The following is a 26219-nucleotide window of genomic DNA, read 5'->3' as shown; positions in this document are numbered from 1 at the left end:
CATGCAAGTGTTCAGTGATTTGGTCATGAACAATATATTCAAGTGCTTTGGAAACAGCAGGCAGTATGCTAATTGGTCGGTAATCACTAGGCAGTTGCGGGTTTTCGATCTTAGGGATGGGTCGAATTGTGCTTCTTTTCCATGCAGTGGGGTATATTCCGTTCACGAGGGAAAAATTGAATATGTCAGTTAAGACAGGTACTAAGATATCGGCAACATTCTTAATCATGGTTATACTGATACTGTCGTTGCCTATTGCATCAGAATAGATTCTCATTATTGCTTTTCTTGCCGTATTTGTTGTTACATGTTTTAGATGGAAGGTATCGTTGTTAGTTATCCTGTTTGGGGATTCTTGTGGACGGTAATTATCAGCCGTGCTGGTATTCAGAGGTGCAGAGAAGAATTCATTTAATTCGTTAGCTGACACATGAAAAGTAGTTTCCGATTTTGCCTTTCCAACCCCCAAGCTACGGAGATTCTTCCATAGAGTCGTGGGTGTCAGATCGCTGCATACAAGGGAGTGAGCGTGCCTGATTTTGGCATTGCGAATGCATTGTTTCACTCTGTTCCATAGCTTTCTATATTCTTCAAAACGCTCGGGTTTCGGATCTGCCTTGAAACGCCTGTGGGCAGCATCCCTATTAGTCATCATTTGACGTAATTCAGCTGTCAGCCATGGAGCAGGAGATTTTCTTACACGGACCGTGCGCACAGGTGCAAGTTTGTCATAGAGGGCAGTGAGTTTATCACCAAGTTCATTAATTTTGCCGTCGATTGTAGGTTCTCTGATTATTTGATGCCATGAGATTTCTGAGCAATTGGATGTTAGAGCATCAAGGTCAATACGTTTCATGTTCCTACAAGTTATGTAACGTGATTTGATCCTTGGGGGCTGCACAGAGTAGGCCAGGAATATTACATCATGTGCTGAGAGGCCAGGGGCCGATGATTGACCAACATCTCTTACTTTGTCAGTCTGTTTCGTTTTATCACGTCTATAAGAGTATGACTGTGCACCATATGGTGTGTAGGTTGTAATGGAAGAATGGTCATGCTATTGCAACTAAACAGTCTTCTTAGGTTTATTGCGGACGGAGTGTCTCTTAGCAGGTCTATGTTCAAGTCACCCATTACAATGACATGTTCGTATTGACACTGAAGTGAATGTAATTCCAACTGGAAGGAACTCATTGACCTTATTTTTGGCGGCTTGTACATGACGCCAGTCAAGAATTTCTGACTTTGTATATTTATTTCAATAAACATGAATTCAGCCTCTTTTTCTTCAGCAGGATCTGACGTACATAAGACTTTCGCTTTGAGATCTGTTCGTATATATGCGCCAACCCCACCACCTCGCTTTTTTGATCTGTCTGCCCTAAGAAATGTGTACCCTGGGAGATGAATAGATGCAGAGGATATGTGTGGCTTCACCACGTTTCGGATAAGAGGATTACATGATAGTTTAGTTGGTTGAAGAGGAGGCTAAGTTCTTAGTAATGTGCAGGTAAAGACTGAATGTTGCAGTGAGCTGCTAAAAGCTCTGACGCATTCCGCTGAGCAGCCTAGAGTAGGGTGGCAGACTGGTTTGTCCCTTTGTTAGGCACTACCTGCCGCGAGGGGCACTGGCCGGTGTTTATGCCAAGTGACATAATACACGGGTGTCCGTGATTTTGCGCGCCCTGTTTGTGACTCCGCGAGTGCCGAAAGAAAGGCGACTGCAAGAGATTTCCTGAGGTCACGGGAGTATAGAAAATGGATTAGTCGTATTGGGTGCAAGGAGAATATGACCAAAATCGTGACGGCTGTGTGTCACTGAGTATCCTATGTCGTAAGAGGAGAAATGTAATTAGCGTATTTGAAACAGCTTAAGGTGGAAATAAGGGAAAGGGGAGTGATTTAAGAGGCCGATGCTGCCAGCAGAGAGAAGTAAGCTTAATATTTAATAGATTATCGTAGGAAGCTAGAATTAAATTGAAATTTACTAGAGTGATAGTGGTAGTGATTATCGTAGGAAGCTACAATTAGATTTAGATTTGCTAAAGTGATACTGATAGTGATTTTTGTTATGAACAATTTAAACCGAAGAGATGGTTGACTAATGAACTAAAGGAGAGACTAATAATTGCAATAGATCTATTACAGAATGTAAGAGAATAAACTGAGAAAATGAAAAAGTACTAGCAGTAACTAAAATTAAGCAATGGCTACAGCTACAGACACAAAAAAATAGTAAAAAGTGAATACAGTTACAAAAACAATTAGTTGAAGGTACAAATAGTTAAAAAGTTAATGCAATTACAAGACTATATCTGAGTATAGGACTGTTACAATTTGCAAATGGTGTTAAGTTTGACTTTTGGCTCGAGTAGGTTCACTTAATACTATTTAGTTCTGTCATGTTTGTGACTGTCTTCTTTCCAGCTGCAGTCTTAATGATTACTCTGCCATCCTGAGTCCACACATTCTGAAGACCGAAATGGGATATGGCACTGTTTAAAATCTTTAGCCGCTCGTGTGTCAGATCTTCCCTTATTGTAAGCCCTGTCCTTGCTAACTTCTTCTTCTGTGTAAAGATCTCAGCCCTTTTTCGGTGTGACACAAATTTAATTATTATTGGACGAGGTTTGGTAGCACCCGATGGCTCCTGTCAATGTCTGCCTTGATCACTTCAACGCCTAATTTTTCACTCGCGATGTGTATAAGCAGGTTGTCCGTGTCTTCTTCCTTATTTTCTGCTACTGCAAACAGTCGTAGACTATTTTGCCTTTGGTACTGTTCTAGCTCGTCTGTTGCGGCAGGTAGTTTCACTTCCAACTCTTGTGCCTTTTTCTCGTATTCAGACACAGACTTTTTTAGTGCTGTAATTTCGGCAGTATTGGCCTCAACAGTTTCACGCATTTTGGCCAATACTGCTGCCGTTACAGTATCTGATATAGTACCTGCTATCAGATCGAGATTGTTTTTATTGCGAAGCACAGCGTTTACCTCAGAGCGGACCAGCTCTGCTATACCGGGAGCCGCGGCCACACCTTCCGCCAGGAGCAGGCCCGCCTCACCTGCTGCTTCCCCGCTGCTGGACGCGTTGCTGTTGACTCTTCTGTTTACCATTTTCTCGAAGATATTGGCGGAGCACAGAAAGAAAAATAGCACTACTGCACAGAACACTGTTGTTTACACGATTTCCACATGTACTTGACAACACCACCTGCGAGTACACCTTCAAATTCGACTAAATTTCGCGAGCCGAACTTAACACGTGTTACACTGCAGCCGCCATGACACTTATCGATTCGCATTGTGAAGGGACAGATCAAGATATGATGGATAGTTTTTATGAGGCACTCAGTGATGTAGTTGTTAGAGTAAAGGACAAGGACAGTGTTCTGCTCATGGGTGATTTTATCGCCAGGATTGGAAATTGAACAGAAGGGTATGAAAAAGTTATGGGTAAATTTGGAGAGGATATGGAGGCCAACAGGAACGGGAAACAACTGTTGGATTTCTGTGCCAGTATTGGCTTAGTAATCACAAACTCATTTTTTAAACATAATAACATTCTCCGGTATACTTGGGAAGGCAGGGGAACCAGATCTGTCACTGACTATATAATAACAGATCAGGAATTCAGGAAAGCTGTGAGGGACACACGTGTATTCAAGGGATTCTTTGATGACACTGATCATTATTTAATCTGCAGTGAAACTGGGATTGTGAGGCCGAAAGTGCAGGTGGTCAGGTCCATATGTAGGAGGATAACAGTGGAGAAACTTCAGGATAAGGAAATCAGGCACAAGTACATAACAGCGATCTCAGAAAGGTACCAGGTAGTTGAATGTAGTCAATTACAGTCATTGGAAAAGGAATGGACAAGGTACAGGGACACAGTACTAGAAGTGGCTAAAGAATGTCTTGGAACAGTAGTGTATAAAAGGAGGAAGAAGCAAACAGCTTGGTGGAATGACACAGTCAAGGCAGCTTGTAAAAGGAAAAAGAGGCCGTATCAAAAATGGCTACATACTAGAACTCAGGTAGACAGAGAAAGTTATGTTGAAGAAAGAAACAAAGCCAAACAGATAATTGCAGCATCCAAGAAGAAATCTTGGGAAGACTTTGGAAACAGGTTGGAGACTATGGATCAAGCTGCTGGAAAACCATTCTGGAGTGTAATTAGCAGTCTTCGAAAGGGAGGTAAGAAGGAAATCACAAGTATTTTGGACAGGTTAGGAAAACTGCTGGTGAATCCTGTGGATGCCTTGGGCAGAGGGAGGAAATATTTTGAAGAGTTGCTCAATGTAGGTAAAAATACAATCAGTAATGTTTCAGATTTCGAGGCAGAATGGGATAGGAATGATGACGGAAATAGGATCACATTTGAGGAAGTGGAGAAAATGGTCAATAGATTGCAGTGCAATAAAGCAGCTGGGGTGGATGAAATTAATTCGAAACTCATCAAATACAGTGGAATTTCAGGTCTTAAATGGCTACACAGGATAATTGAAATGGCCTGGGAGTCGGGACAGGTTCCATCAGACTGGACAAAAGCAGTAATCACACCAATCCTTAAACATGGAAACAGGAAAGATTGTGACAACTACAGAGGTATCTCTTTAATCAGCATTGTGTGTAAAATCTTCTCAGGTATTGTTGAAAGGAAAGTGCGAGTATTAGTTGAGGGCCAGTTGGATGAAAATCAGTGTGGGTTTAGGCGTCTTAGAGGTTGTCAGGACCAGATCTTTAGCTTACAGCAAATAATGGAGAAGTGTTATGAGTGGAACAGGAAATTATATATATGCTTTATAGATCTAGAAAAGGCATATGACCAGGTTACTAGGAGGAAGTTATTGTCTGTTCTATGAGATTATGGAATAGGAGGCAAACTTTTGCAAGCAATTAAAGATCTTTACGTGGATAGTCAGGCAGCAGTTAGAGTTGACGGTAAATTGAGTTCATGGTTCAGAGTAGTTTCAGGGGTAAGACAAGGCTGCAACGTGTCGCCACTGTTGTTCATATTATTTATGGATCATATGTTGAAAACAATAGACTGGCTGGGTGAGATTAAAATATGTGAACACAAAATAAGCAGTCTTGCATATGCGGATGACTTAGTTGTGGTGGCAGATTCGATTGAAAGTTTGCAAAGTAATATTTCAGAGCTAGATCAGAAATGTAAGGACTATGGTATGAAGATTAGCATCTCCAAAACAAAAGTAATGTCAGTGGGAAAGAAATATAAACGGATTGAGTGCCAAATAGGAGGAACAAAAGTTAGAACAGGTGGACGGTTTCAAGTACTTAGGATGCCTATTCTCACAGGATGGCAACATAGTGAAAGAACTGGAAGTGAGGTGTAGCAAAGCTAATGCAGTGAGCGCTCAGCTACGATCTACTCTCTTCTGTAAGAAGGAAGTCAGTACCAAGACTAAGTTATCTGTGCACCGTTCAATCTTTCGACCAATTTTGTTGTATGGGAGCGAAAGCTGGGTGGATTCAGGTTACCTTATCAACAAGGTTGAGGTTACTGATATGAAAGTAGCTAGGATGATTGCAGGTACTAGTAGATGGGAACAATGGCAGGAGGGTGTCCACATTGAGGAAATCAAAGAAAAACTGGGAATGAACTCTATAGATGTAGCAGTCAGGGCGAACAGGCTTAGATGGTGGGGTCATGTTACACGCATGGGAGAAGCAATGTTACCCAAGAGACTCATGGGTTCAGCAGTAGAGGGCAGGAGGAGTCGGGGCAGACCAAGGAGAAGGTACCTGGATTCGGTTAACAATGATTTTGAAGTAATAGGTTTAACATCAGAAGAGGCACCAATATTAGCACTGAATAGGGGATCGTGGAGGAATTTTATAAGGGGGCTATGCTCCAGACTGAACGCTGAAAGGCATAATCACTCTTAAATGATAATGATGATGATGATGATGATGATGATGATGACTTACAAGCTGCCATTCATCTCCCAAAATATTAAAAATACTACATACCCCAACCTCGAGCCCCCTCCCCCCACCACTCTCCCAACATCATATGAGTGCCCTTCTTCAATAGTTCTCTATTGAACATTGTAGTCACAATTTCAGTTGTAAAGCACTGATATTCTGTGCTACCACCAGAAGATAGGCCAAACCACACACAGGCACTGTCTCATCCAGTGGCATCCTGTAGCAAATGTTTAATAGATGAATATTAGAAAAAACACTTTTTGATTGATATTCAATTACGTGCGCGTTCGGGGGGGTGGGGGGTGGGGGTTGGGGGGGAGGGGGGTAGGGCACATTTTGTGTTTGTGTGTATGCACATGAGAGATCTCTGCAAAGAAACTTCAATCAAACCTGCAGGTGTTATGCCTGAGAGTAATGACCTTATGTTACCTAAGCATAAAGTGATTGAAGTATATCGTCCATCAAATGCTGACATTGTATGCTTTATGGATAGACTTAATAGTATAGTTGGTCACAATTGTCCTAACAACCATATTATATTTAACATAGATGCAAAGTGAAATAACATAATAACCTTGAAACATACTCATGTGGTAAGCTTATCATCATCAGCAGCATCATCATCATCAGGATTTCATTCCAGAAAACTGGTTAGGAATTTTGTGAATAATATGCCTACATTGATTTCTATCCTGTTACTGCTTTTCTCTGCCCACTGCATCCTATGTTACTCCTCTCCTTTTGAGATCTTAATTAACCTGGTCTGCCCTTTTCCTCCTAGGTCACTCACTTGGTACCTCCATCTCCCAATAATGACATGGAGTTTGAGTCAGATGCATTTACTTCACTTGACATTCCCACATAAATCTTGCAGCACTCATTCTTTCCTTCTTGGTCAAAGTCACCTGCAGGTCTGTCCTTACATATTCAGTCCTGACTTTCTCTCTTTTGAATGTTTGTAGAGCTGACCTTTATTTCACATGCTTGTATTTGATGTGTACAATATTTTAAAGATAATAAACACATACTCTAGAGTAACAGACACATGCTCCACTAGAATACATTACACTGTAATCAACAGAAATGCAATACATAAGGTAAATTATTGTAGTTTAGATTTTGAATATTCTGACCACATTTGTCAGGAGATAGAGTGCACAAATTCAATTACACTGATCAGCCAGCATATTATGGTGCATATGGTATCACTGAGTGTGCTGTCAGTGTGTAAAGTGGAGAAGGTGCATGATCTATCTGAGTTTGACCGAGGGCATGTTGTAAAGGTCCAGAGGCTCAGCACAAGCATTTCAGAAACTGCACACTTTGTTGGGTGCTTGAAGTGTGCTGTGGTGAGTGTCTACAACACATGGAAAAACCAAGCTGAACATCGTGAGGTTGGGCGGCCACCCATCTTTGCAGACGTCGGACATCGTAGGCTGGACAGACAGGTAAAATGGGACAGGCAGTGAACTGGTGTGGAACTAACATCAGACATAAATGCTAGGCAGAGCACAAGTGTGTCTGAACATACAGTATGCCAAACACTCCTAATGATGGGCTTCTGCATTGACAACCAGTGCATGTGCTAATGTTAATAATACGTCATTGGCAACTATGACTGAAATGGGCATGTGACCATTGGCACTGGATGTTGGCACAGTGGCCGAGCATTGCATGGTCTGATGAATTCCAATGTCTTCTTGATCATGCCAATGGGAGGGTGCGAATCTGTCATATTCCAGGGGAATAGCTCATTGACACCTGTACTGCGAGACAGACAAGCTGCTGGCAGCTCCATTATGCTCTGGGAAACATTCATGTTGACATCCATGGGCCCAGTGGAGTTCATGCAAGGCACCATGACTCTGTTTGCAGACCATGTACACCACTTCATGATGATCATATTTCCTGACGGCATGACATTTTTCAGCAGGATAATTCACCATGTCACAAGGCCAGGAGTGTTTCGAGGATCATGTTTGGGATGTGATTGAAATGTTGTGGGGAAGTCAAAGCAAAGACGGCATTTTATTGGCAGGACGCTTAGAAAATATAACAGATCTACTAAAGACACTGCCTGCACTACACTTGTCCGTCTTCTTTTGGAGTACTTCTGTGCAGTGTGGGATCCTTAACAGATAGGATTAATGGAGTACATCAAGATAGTTTAAAGGATGGCAGCATGTTTTGTATTATCATGAAGTAGGGGAGAGAGTGTGTCTGACTTTATACAGGGTTTTTGGTGGACTTCATTAAAACAGAGTCATTTTTCATTGCGGTGGAATCTTCACACAAATTTCAATCACCAACTGTCTCCTCTGAATGTGAAAATATTTTGTTGATGCCAACCAGTACAGGGGAAAAAAAGGAAATCAGAGCTCACACAGAAAGATATAGGTGTTTGTTTTTTCGCACACTGTTTGGCATTGGAATAGTAGAGAATTATTGTGAAGGTAATTCACTGAACTGTCTGGAAGACACTTAAGTATGATTTGCAATGTATCCATGTAGATCTAGATGTAGATGTTGAACATGGCATCAGAGCACATTGCCCCCCTTGCCAGAATTTACAGGATTTAAGTGACTTGTATGTGCATATGCAGTGCCAACTCACCCCGGTGACCTACTAAGGCCTCTTTGCTTTCATCCCATGATGCATTGCTGCTGTTATCCACTCCAAAGGTGAACATACTGGCTATTAGGAAGGTGATCATAATGTTCTGTCTTACCAGTGCATATAAAAAATACACTCCTGGAAATGGAAAAAAGAACACATTGACACCGGTGTGTCAGACCCACCATACTTGCTCCGGACACTGCGAGAGGGCTGTACAAGCAATGATCACACGCACGGCACAGCGAACACACCAGGAACCGCGGTGTTGGCTGTCGAATGGCGCTAGCTGCGCAGCATTTGTGCACCACCGCCGTCAGTGTCAGGCAGTTTGCCGTGGCATACGGAGCTCCATCGCAGTCTTTAACACTGGTAGCATGCTGCGACAGCGTGGACGTGAACCGTATGTGCAGTTGACGGACTTTGAGCAAGGGCGTATAGTGGGCATGCGGGAGGCCGGGTGGACGTACCGCCGAATTGCTCAACACGTGGGGCGTGAGGTCTCCACAGTACATCGATGTTGTCGCCAGTGGTCGGCGGAAGGTGCACGTGCCCGTCGACCTGGGATGCACGGATGCACGCCAAGACCGTAGGATCCTACGCAGTGCCGTAGGGGACCGCACCACCATTTCCCAGCAAATTAGGGACACTGTTGCTCCTGGGGTATCGGCGAGGACCATTCGCAACCGTCTCCATGAAGCTGGGCTACGGTCCCGCACACCGTTAGGCCGTCTTCCGCTCACGCCCCAACATCATGCAGCCCGCCTCCAGTGGTGTCGCGACAGGCATGAATGGAGGGACGAATGGAGACGTGTTGTCTTCAGCGATGAGAGTCGCTTCTGCCTTGGTGCCAATGATGGTCATATGCGTGTTTGGCGCCGTGCAGGTGAGCGCCACAATCAGGACTGCATACGACCGAGGCACACAGGACCAACACCCGGCATCATGGTGTGGGGAGCGATCTCCTACACTGGCCGTACACCTCTGGTGATCGTCGAGGGGACACTGAATAGTGAACAGTACATCCAAATCGTCATCGAACCCATCGTTCTACCATTCCTAGACCGGCAAGGGAACTTGCTGTTCCAACAGGACAATGGACGTCCGCATGTATCCCGTGCCACCCAACGTGCTCTAGAAGGTGTAAGTCAACTACCCTGGCCAGCAAGATCTCCGGATCTGTCCCCCATTGAGCATGTTTGGGACTGGATGAAGCATCGTCTCACGCAGTCTGCACGTCCAGCACGAACGCTGGTCCAATTGAGGCGCCAGGTGGAAATGGCATGGCAAGCCGTTCCACAGGACTACATCCAGCATCTCTACGATCATCTCCATGGGAGAATAGCAGCCTGCATTGCTGCGAAAGGTGGATATACACTGTACTAGTGCTGATATTGTGCATGCTCTGTTGCCTGTGTCTATGTGCCTGTGGTTCTGTCAGTGTGATCATGTGATGTATCTGACCCCAGGAATGTGTCAATAAAGTTTCCCCTTCCTGGGACAATGAATTCACGGTGTTCTTATTTCAATTTACAGGAGTGTATTTGAGGTGATTTGGAACTGTCTTCACATGGTGTAATTTGGAGAGTAGTGTTCACAAAAATATAAGTATTCACTGATGAGTCCAAGTCTGGCAGAAGGTTTTAACCTTATTTTTTGATTTCATATTTTTCACCATTATGAAACATTCTGCATGCAGTAGCCTTCATTTTTCGATTGACTTCAAAAGAGCAGTGAATAATCGTGATGACATTGCAGTCTTATTCTTTTTACAGCATGTCTTAAAAATTAGTTAAAAAGAGTTTTAAGGGAAATAAAAAGTAAGAATAAGAGCTAAACAGGAAAAGTCTTTTACAGTATTTATGAAAGGCACATATGATAGATCTTTTTAGTAACTTCTAAAGATAATATAACCGAAATTGTGGTCATCACTGATAACTAACACTTGAGCCATTTGCACCTATTCTCCATTGCTTTGTTACTCATTGTGGCTTGAATGATGGTAGCTGTTGCTACATTTCTTTCCTTAGCTGTTCAGTATCATTTGATATCAAATCAGGTGACAGGGCAGCCCAACTGGTCGTACTAAAAAAAATGTGTTCGATGACCAAGGAATATTCCTCTTAGAGTTGACAATAAATGATGAAAACTATGAATGGTGACATTATCCTGTTGAAACGACACAGCACTTTTTGTTATGTTGGTCATTCTACAAAAGGTTGTAGCTGGTTTCCTTTCCTTATCCTTGTTCTATTGAGTTTTTGCTACATCTTCACTTACCTTATTGTCAACAGGACACTCAACCCAAAACTTTGTTTTTAACATCCATGTTCATTCCAAGGGGAGAATCTACTGATTCATGGTAACATATAGAAATTAAAATATCTGCTAAATTTCTACTGCAGTTGGAACAGAGTGTTTGTGAAAGTAATTTCTAGACTTTCCTTATTATTGATGAATTTCAGTATCATGAATATGAAGTTTACAGGGTGGAGAGAAATTATGTCAGAAAATTTTAACTCTGAATAGCTGATGCTAGTAGGAACCAAAATTACTAATGTTATGTAGGTCGACAATGCACAATTTTTAAACTACGGAAACTTGGAGCCAAGAGTTCGAATTGGCCATGAGATTGCTCTGTTGCTGTTCGTCAGTTGATGGGCAGTGCTAGGTTCACACATGTCCATCACCCCGTCACTGCCCCAACGTGATACGCACACGTATTGAATAGGTCTTGCTGTTTGTCCCCAGTTCATGTCAGAGACATTCACAAGTAAGCTTTCTTCAGAGCACACATGTCACCTGTGACTTGGTCATACAGTAAGATTGGCATCACAGTACTTGTTTGAAGAACAATGGGATGTGGTTTTTGTTTATGGACTAGCCAACAGTAACGCGCATGAAGCTAGACAGTTGTATGAGGAATGGTACCCAAGAAGACGCCACCAGCAAACATTTACAGCAATACACCAGCGACTTAGTTAAGCAGGCTCATTATGGGATATCAGGGTGATGCTGGAAGACCTCGAACATGACAGGATGCTACATTTTAAGAGATTGTTTTCAAGCACTTCGCGGAAGCATGTATGACAAGTACTTAAGTAGTTGGACATGACGTGGGGGTCACTCATCAGTTAGTCTGGGAGGTTTTGAGCAGTGACGACCAGCATCCTTCTAGTTTCCACCCTGTCCAAGACCTAAGTTCTGTGGCGGACTATGGACACAGGCTAAGGTTTTCCCGGTGGTTTCTGTGATGTGTTGCACGAGATCCCAACTTCCCCACCATTGTGTTGTTTACTGATGAGTGCACCTTCCATCAGGATGGCCTTTACAACACTCGAAACATTCATTACTGGGCAAGGGGAAATCCTCACATCACGTATGTCTATGGACATGAGGAACGATTTATGCTCAACATTTGGGCAGACATTGTGAGTGAACATCTGATTGGGCTTGCCCATCTACCTCCTCGCCTTACCATCACTTTTTGCAAGACGCTCTTCCCCGACCTTATGGAAGATGTTCCCCTGGACATACGGCTATGTATGTGGTTGTAGCATGATGGGCTACCCGCACATAACAGTCAAGCTGTGCGCAGATATTTAGATGAACTCTTTGACATCTAGGTAATTGGCAGAGTGCTCGTAGGATATGGCCCCAACAATCACCAGACCTCACACCACTGGACTTTTTCCTGTGCTGATTCTTCAAGGTTCTAGTTCACCCACCCAGACATGAACCACCTAGAAACGAAAAGGAATTAATGGATTGCATTCAACATGCTGCCAATCACATTGGGGAAATGTCAGGAATCTTTGAAAGAGTTTGGCAAAACATCAATCAACGTTATCAAACTTGTGTCATATCAGAAGGTTGCCAGTTCGAGCACCTGCAGTAAGTAAACAATGTCCTAGCTACAAAAAAGGCCCTTTTCAGATCTGACACAATTTGTAAAAGACTTTCTGTATTTAAACTAACAACTGTTGATTGGTTTGTTCCCAGTATGTCATATCATCAAACTACAATGGATGTTTCGGGACCCCATCAGATTTTCCCTCAGCCCCCCTCCAAGAGGGGAAGGCTGGTGCACTACCACCGAGCATGTGGGCTGCCTTCAATACATCGTGATCTCTGGCAGCCAAAGCATTTGTGGTCATGTGTTGTCCAGAGCATCCGGCAACAGGGCAACCCTGTGTCCAATTGGAGCACCTGCCATCAAGTTTCAGTAGCTTAAAAATTATGCTTTGTCGATCCACACAACATTAGTAATTTTGGTTCCTACTGGCATCAGCTATCCAGGGTTAAAATTTTATGACACAATTTTCTCCACCCTGTATATTGACATAATTTATTTTGTACTTAGATCTTTGATGTTGTTTGTTGTCATGGTCTTCAGTCCAAAGACTGGTTTGATGCAGCTCTCCGCCCTACTCTACCCTGCACAAGCCTCTTCATCTCCGAGTAACTACTGCAACCAACATCCTTCTGAATCTGCCTACTGTATTCATCCCTTGATGCCTCAGAATGTGTCCTACCAACCAACCCCTTCTCTTCTCCCTAATTCTCTTCAGTACCAGTACATCCTCATTAGCTACATGATATACCCATCTAATCTTCAACATTCTTCTGCAGCTTCACATCCCAAAACCTTCTATTATCTTCTTGTCTAAACTGTGTATCATCCATGTTTCACTTCCATACATGGCTATACTCAATACAAATGCTTTCAGAAAGGTTTTCCTGACACTTAAATCTGTATTTGATGTTAACAAATTTCTCTTTTTCAGAAAAACTTTTCTTGTCATTGACAGTCTACATTTTATATCCTCCCTACTTTTCCCATCATCAGTTGTTTTACTTCCCAAATAGCAAAACTCCTTTACTACTTCAAGTGTCTAATTTCGTAATCTAATTCCCTCAGCATCACCTAATTTAATTCGACTACATTCCATTATCCTTCTTTCAAGACACTATCCAATCTGTTCAACTGCTCTTCCAAGTCCTTTGCTGTCCCTATTACAGTGTCATCAGTGTACTCAAAGTTTTTATTTCTTCTTCCTGGACTTCAATTCCTGGTCCAAATTTTTCTTTTGTTTCCTTTACTGCTTGCTCAATATGCAGAATAAATAAGGTTGGGGATAGGCGACCGACTCTTACATCTGTCATCTGGTTCCCGTGTGAACTGTAAATATGCCTTTTGCTCCGTGTAGTTTACCCTAGCTACCATTAGAATTTGAAAAAGAGTATTCCAGTCAACATTGCCAAAAACTTTCTCCAACTCTACAAATGCTATAAACATAGATTTGCCTTTCCTTAATCTATCTTCTATGAGACGTCTTAGTGTCAGTATTGCTTTGCACGTTTCCATATTTCTCCGTAATCCAAACTGATGTTCCCAAGGCTGGCTTCTACAAGCTTTTCTAGTCTTCTGTAAAGGATTTATGTTAGTATTTTGCAACTGTGACTTATCAAACTGATAGTTCTGTAATTTTCATACCTGTCTGTACACCTGATCTTTGATGCCTCTTCTTTATGGCAGGTTCAGCGATTTGAGTAGTGAGACATTTCACATTTCAGGTTGCAAGCTGTGTAATTTTTGGAAAATATTTTATTTTAGTTTTTATTTTAAATGTGTTAATGTATGATTTCATTTCATTTTCATTCAGTGCAGAATAAATTTGATAATTAACATGAATTTTGTTTTCAGACTATATTCATGCGCAATTTGCTGCAATATGCTGAGGGTAGTGAAGAAAGTGTTTGGAATGGTATAAAATGGGCAGCATTTCTTACATTGGCTGAATTCCTTAGAATCTTACTCTTTTCTTGGCACTGGGCTGTTTCATACAGGTAACTGTTTCAGCTTTAAAAGAAGATCTGTCTTTATTTTTGTCATTTGGATAATATTTGTGACATTATATGAATGCTTTTAAATGCAGTTGCAATGGATGTTTAAGAGCAATCCAGGATAATTCCATTGGTACTATACATGTGAATTTATGACTGTGGTTTAATTCTGTGCTATAATTCATCATCATCATCATCATACAGCAGTCACAGATCCTGAAGATTAAGCATTGCCTCAAGAAATTACCTTTATCTCCTTTGGTGTTGTCTCCTTCCAGTCTCTTAAGCACTCATCTGGATTAATTCATTTAGCTCATCCTGCCACTGCATTCTGGTGTACAAAAGTGTGATTATCTGCTGTGGTTTTGCATCCATCGCAGGTTTGTCAACTGAGCTGTCAGATTTCTTGCCACACAGCTAGTCTCCTGAATCTACTTGATTCTCACAGTATTTGTAAGCAGTTAGCCATCCAACTTACTTATACTTCCTTGCATGCCCAGTGTCTCCTGCCTCCTCAGTCTTTTATGTATGTAAAAATCCTTCTTCTCACCCTTGTTTCAAATATGTAGAGATTTTTTTCCTTCCACCTTTCTGTCAATGTTTTTAATCTTTAGAATACCACTGCAAAAATTATTATTTAGTGAATCTCAGTATCTGTTCTGTACATCAAGCCTTTGAGTCTGTCACCTATTTGCATCATCTCTTGTACATTGAATAGTAATTCACTGAGTGTTGTCCACATTAAGTATATTAGATTACATATATTACTAACAGATAGGCAGCAAAGATTTGCATTCTTTTTTTATTTATTTGACAATATTATGAAGGGGATAGATGGCTACTCACCACATAATGAGGTACTGAGTTCACAGACAGGCACAACAGAAAGACTGCTAGACAAGTAAGGTTTCAGCCGAAAGGCCTCTTTCCAAATTAGACAATGTGCACACAAATTTTCACACAAATACCCCCCCCCCCCCCCACACACACACACATTCACTGTTAGTAGTTACTGAGTCAAGACTTCAAGCAACAGTGCATGATGGAAAAAGCAATCTGGTTGTTGGGGTTAAGGAAAAGGCTGGGCCAGGGAGGGAGGGGGATGGGAGGGTAGGGGTGGCAGATGGTAAAGTGTTGCTTGTGGGAGCAGGTAGGGCAGCTAGTTGCAGTCTGGTGGAAAGGGGAGGGGGTGGAGGGGGACGGAAATGGCAATAAATAACTGTGGGTGCATTGGTGGAATAGATAGCATATTCATATTCATATTCTTTATTCACCATTGACCACCTGAGGTGGAATAGGCAATTTACATGGATATAATATAACACTTTCCTTGAATAATATCTTAAAGCTAAATGAACATTGCAAATAGTACCCATAGATGCTAACATACACCATAACATAAGATAAATACATTCAGTGACATCACATAATGAAATACTTAAAAATTAATGTCAATTGATTTTATATTCATAAATTCTGTTATATTGTAAAAAGGATTGATTAATAACCATTTTAGTAGCTTGCTCCTGAAGCTACTTATGTGAGCCGACCGAGAAGAAAATGGAAGTTTATTAAATATTTTTATACTATTGATTAGATGGGCATTTCCTGTTCTTGTCAGCCTGTGCCTAGGTATGTCTAATTTTGTTTTGCCTCTGGTATTATGGTGGTGTATGTTTTCTCTCATTTCGAAATCTGCTATATTGTTTTTTGCATACAATGCTGAGATGTATATATAAAGATTAATAACTGTTAATATTTTCAGCTGAATGAAGAGTGGCCGGCAGTGCTCTAATCTACCAGAATTGCTCATTGCCCTTATCACTTTCTTCTGAATTTTTAGAACTTCAGTGATGTGAAGAGAGTGTCCCCATATCAGCAGTCCATATTCTATATGTGACTGAAAGAGTCCAAAATAAATAACTCTTAAATATTCTTTCGTCACTAGGCTTCTCAGTTTCCACATTAGATACATAACTCGAGACAATTTTGTGCAGATATGGTTGATGTGTGTTTCCCACGTTAACTTAGAATCTACATGAATTCCTAGAATTTTAACTGCTTTCACCTCTATCTCTTTTGACAATCCAAGTATAATCTTCTGGTTTTTATCAGGATTGCAAAGCAGTGTATTTGATGAGAACCAATTTAGTGCCGCTTCCAGGCCATCTCGCATCATATCTTCCAGAACTGACATGTTCTCATGCTGAGCAAGCAAAGTTGTGTCATCAGCATAACAGATAACAGTATTGGGGATACAATGGGGTAAATCATTGAGTGCAATTATAAAAAGGAAGGGCCCAAGGACAGAACCTTGTGGAACTCCTGTCTTAACATCTAGCAATTGTGAGTCTTTGTTTCCGACAGAGGCAAACTGCTTCCTATTGTTTAGGTATGATTCAACTACTGCCAATGCAGAGTCTTGTACACCATAGAATTTGAGTTTTGCAAGTAAGATATCATGAGAAATGCAGTCAAATGCCTTACTTAAATCGCATAAAAGAAGTGATGCTTTATTTTTATTCTCAAAGGCTGTTATTACTTCATTCACAATTGAAAGAACAGCATTGGTGGTATTTCTTCCCTTGCGGAAGCCAAATTGACTATTAGAGAGTAAGTTATGTGACTCAAAGTAGTAGTTTAGTTGGTTATAAATAAGAGATTCAAATATTTTCGAGAAAATGGGAACTATTGAAACTGGTCGGTAATTTTTGAGATCTTGTTTGTCCCCTTTTTTATACACTGGGATAACTTTCAATATTTTTAGAGTTGTAGGATAAACCCCAAACTCTAGACACCTATTAAACAGAAAGGCCAATGGTTCACTAATTATATGGACTGTTTCTTTAATTATGTTATTGGACAACCAAGAGTAGTCCATACTCTTGGAGTTTGAGAATTTTGCCACTACGTTTGTGATCTCAGTGGGTGTGATTGTCCTCCATTTAAAGGTATAGTTCCCAGCTTCTGTTTGCTTAAGTAGATCACTTGCATTAGTGTTTGTTGTTTCAATTTTGTTCCTAATATCAGTTACAGAGTCCATGAAAAAATGATGGACTACATCTGGGTCAAGAGCTACGCTATGTTCATCATTCCTGCAATGCTCTTGTGCAACAACATTCCATGCAGCTTTGCACTTATTAGTAGCCCCTTCAGTGTATCTTTCGTATGCTGTTCTTTTTGCCATTCTAAGCTTAGTTCTGTAGGTTCTCTTACATTCAAGATACGCTTTGTCCAATTCATCTTTCTGCTCCGTTCCATATTTAAGAGAATTTTTATACATGTGGTACAATGATAACATATTTTCCCTCACATTGGTAAGTTCATCTGTGTACCACTTAATGTTTTTCTTTTTAGGTCAACTTTTATGATTGATTTTTATAAGAGGAGAACAAGAATACCACAAATCTAAATATATTTTAATGAAGTTCTCAAAAGCAGCTTCAGTCTTATTTATTCCCACTTGACAGTTATATACACAGTCCCAGTTAATATCTCTGAGTTTCTGAATGAACTGGTATACCAATTCTTCCTTCTGCCCTCTAACCCAAGTCACCTTTTCCTTAGCATTGGCACTAGTGTTGGAGGGGAGTCCTTTAGTTTTGTTCAGGTTGAGTGTGAGGAGTATTGGATCGTGGTCTGCAAATCCCCCACCTACAATACTGACAGTGTACAAATCCCTATCAAAGTTAACAATGATGTTATCTATACATGCTCCATCACGTGTGACATTTCTATTGCTACAATATAGATTGAACATTCTGAGGAGGTTGAAAAAATACTTTGTGGCTTGCTCACAATCATTTCCCATTTCTATGTTGAAGTCCCCACAGACAGCAATTTTTGATTTAGATTTTAACAACTTTTCCATTATTAATTCAAATTTCTCAAAGAAAACAGACATGTCACCCCTTGGTGATCTGTAGAGACTTACAATAATTAGGTTATGATCCACAAGATTAACACAAGTGAATTCCCCATCCATTTCAGAACAGTATGGGCTAATATCAATTTTTCTGAATATTGTACCCTCTTTGACAAAAATGCCTGCCCCCCCCCATTTTTTTTCACTTCCCGACACTTCACATCTGCAGCAACATATCCCTGAGGAATAAAGCAATCTACCTCATTACTCCTCAGCCAGTGCTCTGATACACAAATAACATCTACTTTCTTATCAACGCAGAAATGCTCCAATTCCAACAATTTATTCCTAATGCTACATAAATTCACTTGCATCACAGTTAGTGTTTTGTTAATATGAGAAAGTTTTTTAGTAATATTCTGTGTCGTGTCCTGTTCTGTGTCCTGCTGAGGCTCCAAAAATCCTTGAGAAGCTTCTACATTTCGATTACTTTCACTATTATTATTTAGAGAAGGTTGTTTTGATTTGTCACCCCCTACAGACAGTATCAGTTTCCCTTATTTTTGATTATTTTACAGATATCAACGAGCATTTTACTAAAAGTCATTGAACCCAGTCTATTTAAATGAACACCGTCCCTACCCAGACATTTGTCACTCAGGAATTTGTTTGGGTCAACGAAAATCGCACCAAGTTCATCGCACTGTTCCCTAATGCCACTGTTTAAATTGTTTATGTGAGTATTACTCACCGATCTTCTTTGTAAAATTCCACTGATTACCAGTTTTGAGCCTGTATAAACAGTTTTGGCACAGTGAATTACGTCTCGTGTTTCATTTATTATTTCCTCCTGGCTGTTGCTTCGTAATGAATTTGTCCCTGCGTGTATTATAACAGCTTTGAAATTTGTCTTAGGACCACTATTATTTCTGGAGTTAGAATCATGCTTTTTGATATTCTTAAACTGTTTTGCGAGTTGTTGAGGTTGAATGCCAGGGCGAACATCAATATCACAGTTCGGAACTACCACATTTTTTAGTATGGAATCGCCAATAACGAGAAATTCCTTTTCATCAACCTGTTTTGATGAGACACCGGAATTTTCGAGTTTGTTCTTTTTCTTGTACGTAACTGTTTTCCAAATGTATTTGTTTACAGATTTTCCACTCCGTATGCCCTCTGCGTCTTTTTTCACTGAAATTTGCGCATGAGAATCGTCCTTGTTTTGTATTGTACTTGACAAAGAATTTCCACATACACAAGAAACTGTTTCACTTGTCAACTTTGCGTTTGCGTCTTTCAGAGATTTAATCTCCTTTTTCAGAGATCCAATATCACGTTGTAGTAATTTTATTATTTCATCTTTAGACTATATCGTAGTTACAAGTTCGGCTGTTTCACACTGCAAACAGTCAGAGCAAGTCCATGCGAGATCGTCACTTATGAATTTTAGGTTCACTCTAGCGCACTTTTCATGATGCCAGTAGTTGCACTTTACACATAAGACTCCTTTCATAACACGTTTTTTACACTGTTTACACAATGAACTTTTGTTTTTACTCTTTCTGTACGCATGCGATGTGTCATTACACTGTTCACTCGGCGCCATCTTGCCTAAAATTGTAGTGCTGGAGTGGAAACTGGGAAGGGGAGAGGTGGGTGAAGAACAGTGACTAATGGAGGTTGAGGACTGGAGGGTTACGAGAACATAGGATACATTGCAAGTAGATTTTCTGCTGGGCAGTTCAGAAAAGCTGGTGTTGGCTTGAAAGATACAGATGGCACAGGTTGTGAAGCAGCCATTGAAGTGAAGAATGTTGTAATTGACAGCATGCTCGGCAATTGGGCAGTCCAGCTGTTTCTTGGCCACAGTATGTTCGTGGCCATTCACGTGGAGAAACTGCTTGTTGGTTGCGTTCCCACATATAATGCAGCACAGTGACTGCAACTTAGGTTGTAGATAATATGAATGGTTTCACAGGTAGCCCTGCTTTGATGGGATAGATAATGCTTGTGACTGGACTGGAATCAGTGGTGTGGTGGAAGGATGTATAGGACAGGTCATACATCTAGGTATATCACAAGGATATGAGGCAGGGTTTGGGAGCAGGGGTTGAGTAGGGATGAATGAGGATATTTTGTAAGTTTGGTGGGTGGTGGAATACCCATGTGGGAGGGATTTGAAGGATAGTGGGTAGGACATTCCTCATTTCAGGGCACAAAAAGAGGAAGTCACAAGGGAATGCTCCTCTGTGGCTGGAAGGTGGGACTTGGGGAAGTGATGGGTGACTGGAGGGATGCGGCACAGGAAATCTGTTTCTGTTCAAGATTGGGAGGGTAATTATTGCCTGTTAATACTTCAATTACACCTTTGACATATTCAAGAGAGAGTGCACATCACTACAGGTGCGATGGCCACTGGAGGCTAGGCTGTGTGGGAGAGGCTTCTTGGAATGGATTGGTTGGCAGCTGTCAAAGTTGAGGTATTGCTGGTGATTGGTAGGTTTGGTATGAACATGTACTGATTACTGATGTGTCCATCTTTGAGGTGGAGGTCAACATTGAGGATCGTGGCTTGTTGAGGAGGACTAGGTGAAGTGAATGGGAAAGCATGTGTTGAGGTTCTGGAGGAATATAGACTGTGTGTCCTCACCCTTGATCCAGATCATGAAGAAGTGATCAGTGAATCTGAACAGGTGAGGGAGTTCGGATTCTGGGTGGTTAGGAAGGATTCTTCTAGATGGCCCATAAATAGTTGGCATAGGATGGTTCCATGCTAGTGCCATAGGGTAGTGCCATGCTGGTGCCTATTTCTGTACCTTTGATTTGTTTGTAGGTGAGACCTTCAAAAGAGGAAGTAATTTTGAGTGAGGATATAGTTGATCATGGTGACCAGGAAGGAGTTTGTACATTTGGATTCCATCTGGAGTTGGGAAAGGTAGTGTCTGATAGCGGCAGTGCAGCAGGGCACCATCTGGTAAAGAAACAGGAACTGTGGAGAGTCAGTTGAGGAAAAGGTTGGTGTCTTTTGTATAGGAAGGTATGTTGTAGGTAATATGCTGAAGGTGTTGGTCTGCGAGAGCAGAGATTCTCTCAGTGGAAGCACAGTAACCAGACACAGACTCTGGGAAGAGGCTCTGGGATGGGCCTATGAATTTGAGGAGAGACTGGAGATCCCGCTGGCTTTCTGGAATGGGGTCACTGTGGCAGGGTTTGTAATTGTACTGATCTGACAGTTGGTGGAGTCCTTCTGCCAGGTAATCCTTTTGGTTCAAAACCACAGTGGTGGAGCCTTTGTCAGCAGGTAGATTAAAAGGTCGGGACAAGTTTGTAGCTAGTGGATTGCAGTTCTCTCTTTGGATGTAAGGTCAGCTTGCATGTTAAAGGATTTGGGGAATGATGGTGAGGCAATATTCAAGGGTAAGAAATTCTGGAAAGTTAACAGGAGATGAGTTGAGAGAAGTGAGGTGGATCACGTTTGGGTGGAGAAGTGAACTGAGACAGGTGAGGCTCAGCGTTGGGCTTTGGTTGGATCTGATTGGTGGCAAAATAGTGTTTCCATCGTAGGGGCTGGGAGAAGGAGTGAAAGTCAGTCCAGCATTTTTGAATTTGGGAATGAGGCAAAAGGTAAGGCACTTGGAAAGGACTGATACTTTTGTGGGACTAAGGCTTAAGGAAGAATGGTTTGTGACTGTGTTTCAGGTCTGTTTAGGTTCTCGATTCTATATGGTGGAGGGAGTGAGTTTTTGAAGGTGAGGTACTGCTCTAGTTCCTGAGGCCATGAGTTTCAATGTGTGAGACGAGATACAGAAATTTGGGGTTGCACAGAAGAAGAATTTTATAGATGGAGAGGAGATATTGCAAAGGAGTTTTGCAGTATTATGTTGGCAAGGTTGAAGGACTGATGAAATCTGAACAGATGGAGGTCATTGTGGAAACAGGTGTTGCCTTCTGTATCCCAACTCACACATTGAAGCTCTTGTCCTCTAGGAACTAGAACAGTATGCACAGTGCCACCTCAAAAAAACTCTCCAAGCTGTTCACCTCCTACTCCTACCTTGGACTACCCCTATCCACAACCTCTTCAGCAGCCGCCAAACCCCACATCTCCTCATAGCTGACAAACCCTGCCTCGCAGACCTACTGCATATACCCCAACCCCAAAAACTCCTCCCCACCATCCTACAGAATCCAGAACCCAAACAGACCCAAAACACAGTCATGAACCTTTCCTCCAAAAGTCTTAGTCCCACAGAAGTATCAACCCTTTCCAAAAGCTGTACCTTTTTCCCCACTTCCAAATTTAATCATGCTGGATGGACCTTGTCTCCTTCTCTCAGTCCCTCCATTGGAAACACTTTCTTACAAAAATACAACCAAACGCCAATGTTGAATCCTATGTGTCTCAGTTACTCCTCCTTCCAACTGTGATCCATCCCCACTGTCCTCAAATCACACCCTGTTGTCTTTCAATAATTTTTTAACCTTGAACATTGTTTCAACATTATTCCCCAAATCTGTCAACATGCAGAACTTAAATAGTGGAAACTATTTATTCACAACAAATACAAAAGAGTTACATGTTTGCACCTGTAACTGTCCATCAAAGTAGGCACCAACGCTGTGTAGAATCTGTTGGCGGTGATGTGGAAGGGGTAGTATATCGTTAGCAGAGCCTTTTCTGTTGATGGTGTGTATCAAGCGGTCGACTGCCTGTCGAATCTTTGGCACAGTTCTGAAGCGAATGCCGCAAAGTGGTTTTTTCATCTTCAGAATCAAATCAAAGTCTTGCAAAGGTGGTCACAGGTGATGTTCCAAAAATGAACAGTAATAGGACATAAATCCTTGTGACTTTGACTTGATTCCAAAGATGAAGGAGCTACTTTGTGGCATTTGCTTCAGAACTGTTCTAGAGGCTCAACTGGCAGTAGACCGCCCCATTCGCACCATCAACAGAAAAGGCTCTGTTAATGGAATACTATGCCTTCCACATCGCTGGCAACGGGTTCTACACAACTCTGGTGACTACTTTGAAGGACTGCAACAGGTGCAAACATGTAACTCTATTGTTTCGGTTGTGAATAAATAGTTCCAACCCTCGTATCTGCAGAAAGAACCACAACCAACCACATAAAAACCGTTCCTGACCTTATAATACAGCCTTCTGGCAAAGTCTCCATCACTATGGTTTCGAATCATAAGGATTACCTGGTGGATGGATTTTTCTAGCTGTCAGATTCATCCACCTACAAACCCTGCCACAGTGACTCCATTCCAGAAATCCAACAGGGTCTCCAGTCTCTCTTCACATCCTCAAGCCCATCCCAGAATCTCTTACTGGAGTCTATCTCTCTCATCACCACTACCACTCCCACACACCTACCTTCTCCATGCTTCCTAAAGACTGTAAAACCAACCACCTAGGAAGCCCCAAGGGGACCTTTCACAGTACCGCCCACTGAGAGAATATCTGCTCTCTTAGCACCTTCAGCTTGTTACATACAACCTATCCTTCTACATAAAAGATACCAACCATTTCTACATCTACATTTATACTTCGCAAGCCACCCAATGGTGTGAGGCGGAGGGCACTTTACGTGCCACTCTCATTACCTCCCTTTTCTGTTCCAGTTGCGTATGGTTTGCGGGAAGAACGACTGTCTGAAAGCCTCCGTGTGCACTCGAATCTCCCTAATTTTACATCCGTGATCTCATCGGGAGGTATAAGTAGGGGGAAGCAATATATTCGATACCTCATCCAGAAACACACCCTCTCGGAACCTGGTGAGCAAGTTACACCGTGATGCAGAGCGCCTCTCTTGCAGAGTCTGCCACTTAGAGTTTGCTAAACATCTCCGTAACGCTATCACGGTTACCAAATAACCCTGTGACAAAATGCGCCGCTCTTCTTTAGATCTTCTCTATCTCCTCCGTCAACCCGATCTGGTAGAATCCCACTCTGATGAGCAATACTTAAGTAATGGTCAAACGAGTGTTTTGTAAGCCACCTCCTTTGTTGATGGACTACATTTTCTAAGGACCCTCCCAATGAATCTCAACCTGGTACCCGCCTTACCAACAATTAATTTTATATGTTCATGCCACTTCAAATCGTTCCGCACGCATACTCCCAGATATTTTACAGAAGTAACTGCTACCAATGTTTGTTCCACTATCATATAATCATACAATAAAGGATCCTTCTTTCTATGTATTCACAATACATTACATTTGTCTATGTTAATGGTCAGTTGCCACTCCCTGCACCAAGTGCCTATCCGCTGCAGATCTTCCTGCATTTCGCTACAATTTTTGAATGCTGCAACTTCTCTGTATACTACAGCATCATCCGCTAAAAGCCGCATGGTACTTCCGACACTATCTACTAGATCATTTATACATATTGTGAAAAGCAATGGTCCCATAACACTCCCCTGTGGCACGCCAGAGGTTACTTTAACGTCTGTAGACGTCTGTCCATTGATAACAACACGCTGTGTTCTGTTTGCTAAAACTCTTCAATCCAGCCACAGAGCTGGTCTGATATTCTGTAGGCTCTTACTTTGTTCATCAGGTGACAGTGTGGAACTTTATTGAATGCCTTCCAGAAGTCAATGAAAATAGCATCTACCTGGGAGCTGGTATTTAATATTTTCTGGGTCTCATGAACAAATAAAGCGAGTTGGGTCTCACACGATCGCAGTTTCCGGAATCCGTGTTGATTCCTACAGAGTAGATTCTGGGTTTCCAAAAATGACATGATACTCGAGCAAAAAACATGTTCTAAAATTCTACAACAGATCGACGTCAGAGATATAGGTCTATAGTTTTGCGCATCTGCTCGACGACCCTTCTTGAAGACTGGGACTACCTGTGCTCTTTTCCAATCATTTGGGACCTTCCGTTCCTCTAGAGCCTTGTGGTACACGGCTGTTAGAAGGGGGGCAAGTTCTTTCGTGTACTTTGTGTAGAATCGAATTGGTATCCCGTCAGGCCCAGTGGACTTTCCTCTGTTGAGTGATTCCAGTTGCTTTTGTATTCCTTGGACGCTTATTTCGATGTCAGCCATTTTTTCGTTTGTGCGAGGATTTAGAGAAGGAACTGCAGTGCGGTCTTCCTCTGTGAAACAGCTTTGGAAAAAGGTGTTTAGTATTTCAGCTTTATGCGTGTCATCCTCTGTTTCAATGCCATCATCATCCCAGACTGTCTGGATATTCTGTTTCGAGCCACTTACTGATTTAACGTAAGACCAGAACTTCCTAGGATTTTCTGTCAAGTCGGTACATAGAATTTTAGTTTTGAATTCACTGAACGATTCACGCATAGCCCTCCTTATGCAAATATATTAAAAACGAAGATTCCAAGAAGACCCACATCATTTCGTCTTTCCCTCTCCTTCCCTCTTTTCTGAAGAAGCAACTGTTGGTTACGAAAGCTAGAAATTTTATGTGTGTGATTGTGTGTTATTTTATTGTGCCTGTCTACCAGCGCTTTCCCGCTTGGTAAGTCTTGGAATCTTTGTTTTTAATATATTTTTTTCCATGTGGAAGTTTGTTTCTATTTTATTTACCTCCTTATGCTAACTTTGACATCGTTCAGCTTCTGTTTGTCTGAGAGGTTTTGGCTGCGTTTAAACTTGGAGTGAAGCTCTCTTTGCTTTCGTAGTAGTTTCCTAACTGTGTTGTTGAACCACGGTGGGTTTTTCCCATCCCTCACAGTTTTACTCGGCACGTACCTGTCTAAAACGCATTTTACGATTGCCTTGAACTTGTTCCATAAACACTCAACATTGTCAGTGTCGGAACAGAAATTTTCATTTTGATCTGTTAGGTAGTCTGAAATCTGCCTTCTATTACTCTTGCTAAACAGATAAACCTTCCTCTGTTTTTTTATATTCCTATTAACTTCCGTATTCAGGGATGCTGCAACGGCCTTATGATC

The 26219-nt window shown here is 41.7% G+C and overlaps 1 protein-coding gene across 9 annotated transcripts in view; it reads left to right on the top strand.

Moving 5' to 3' along the window:
• Positions 1-26219, top strand: part of LOC126267010 (ATP-binding cassette sub-family C member 5-like) — a 531190-nt gene that overhangs the window by 86230 nt on the left and 418741 nt on the right. For all 9 annotated transcript variants that reach the window (XM_049971782.1, XM_049971823.1, XM_049971815.1 and 6 more), the window contains exon 6: positions 14274-14416. In XM_049971782.1, coding sequence (XP_049827739.1) covers positions 14274-14416 — 143 coding nt within the window. The remainder of the gene's footprint in view (positions 1-14273; positions 14417-26219) is intronic.

Source organism: Schistocerca gregaria, chromosome 1 (genome assembly GCF_023897955.1).
Source record: "Schistocerca gregaria isolate iqSchGreg1 chromosome 1, iqSchGreg1.2, whole genome shotgun sequence".
NCBI classification, from domain to species: Eukaryota; Metazoa; Arthropoda; class Insecta; order Orthoptera; family Acrididae; genus Schistocerca; species Schistocerca gregaria.
The sequence above is the reverse complement of the archived record's forward strand: the minus strand, read 5'-3'. Positions and strand labels throughout refer to the sequence as shown.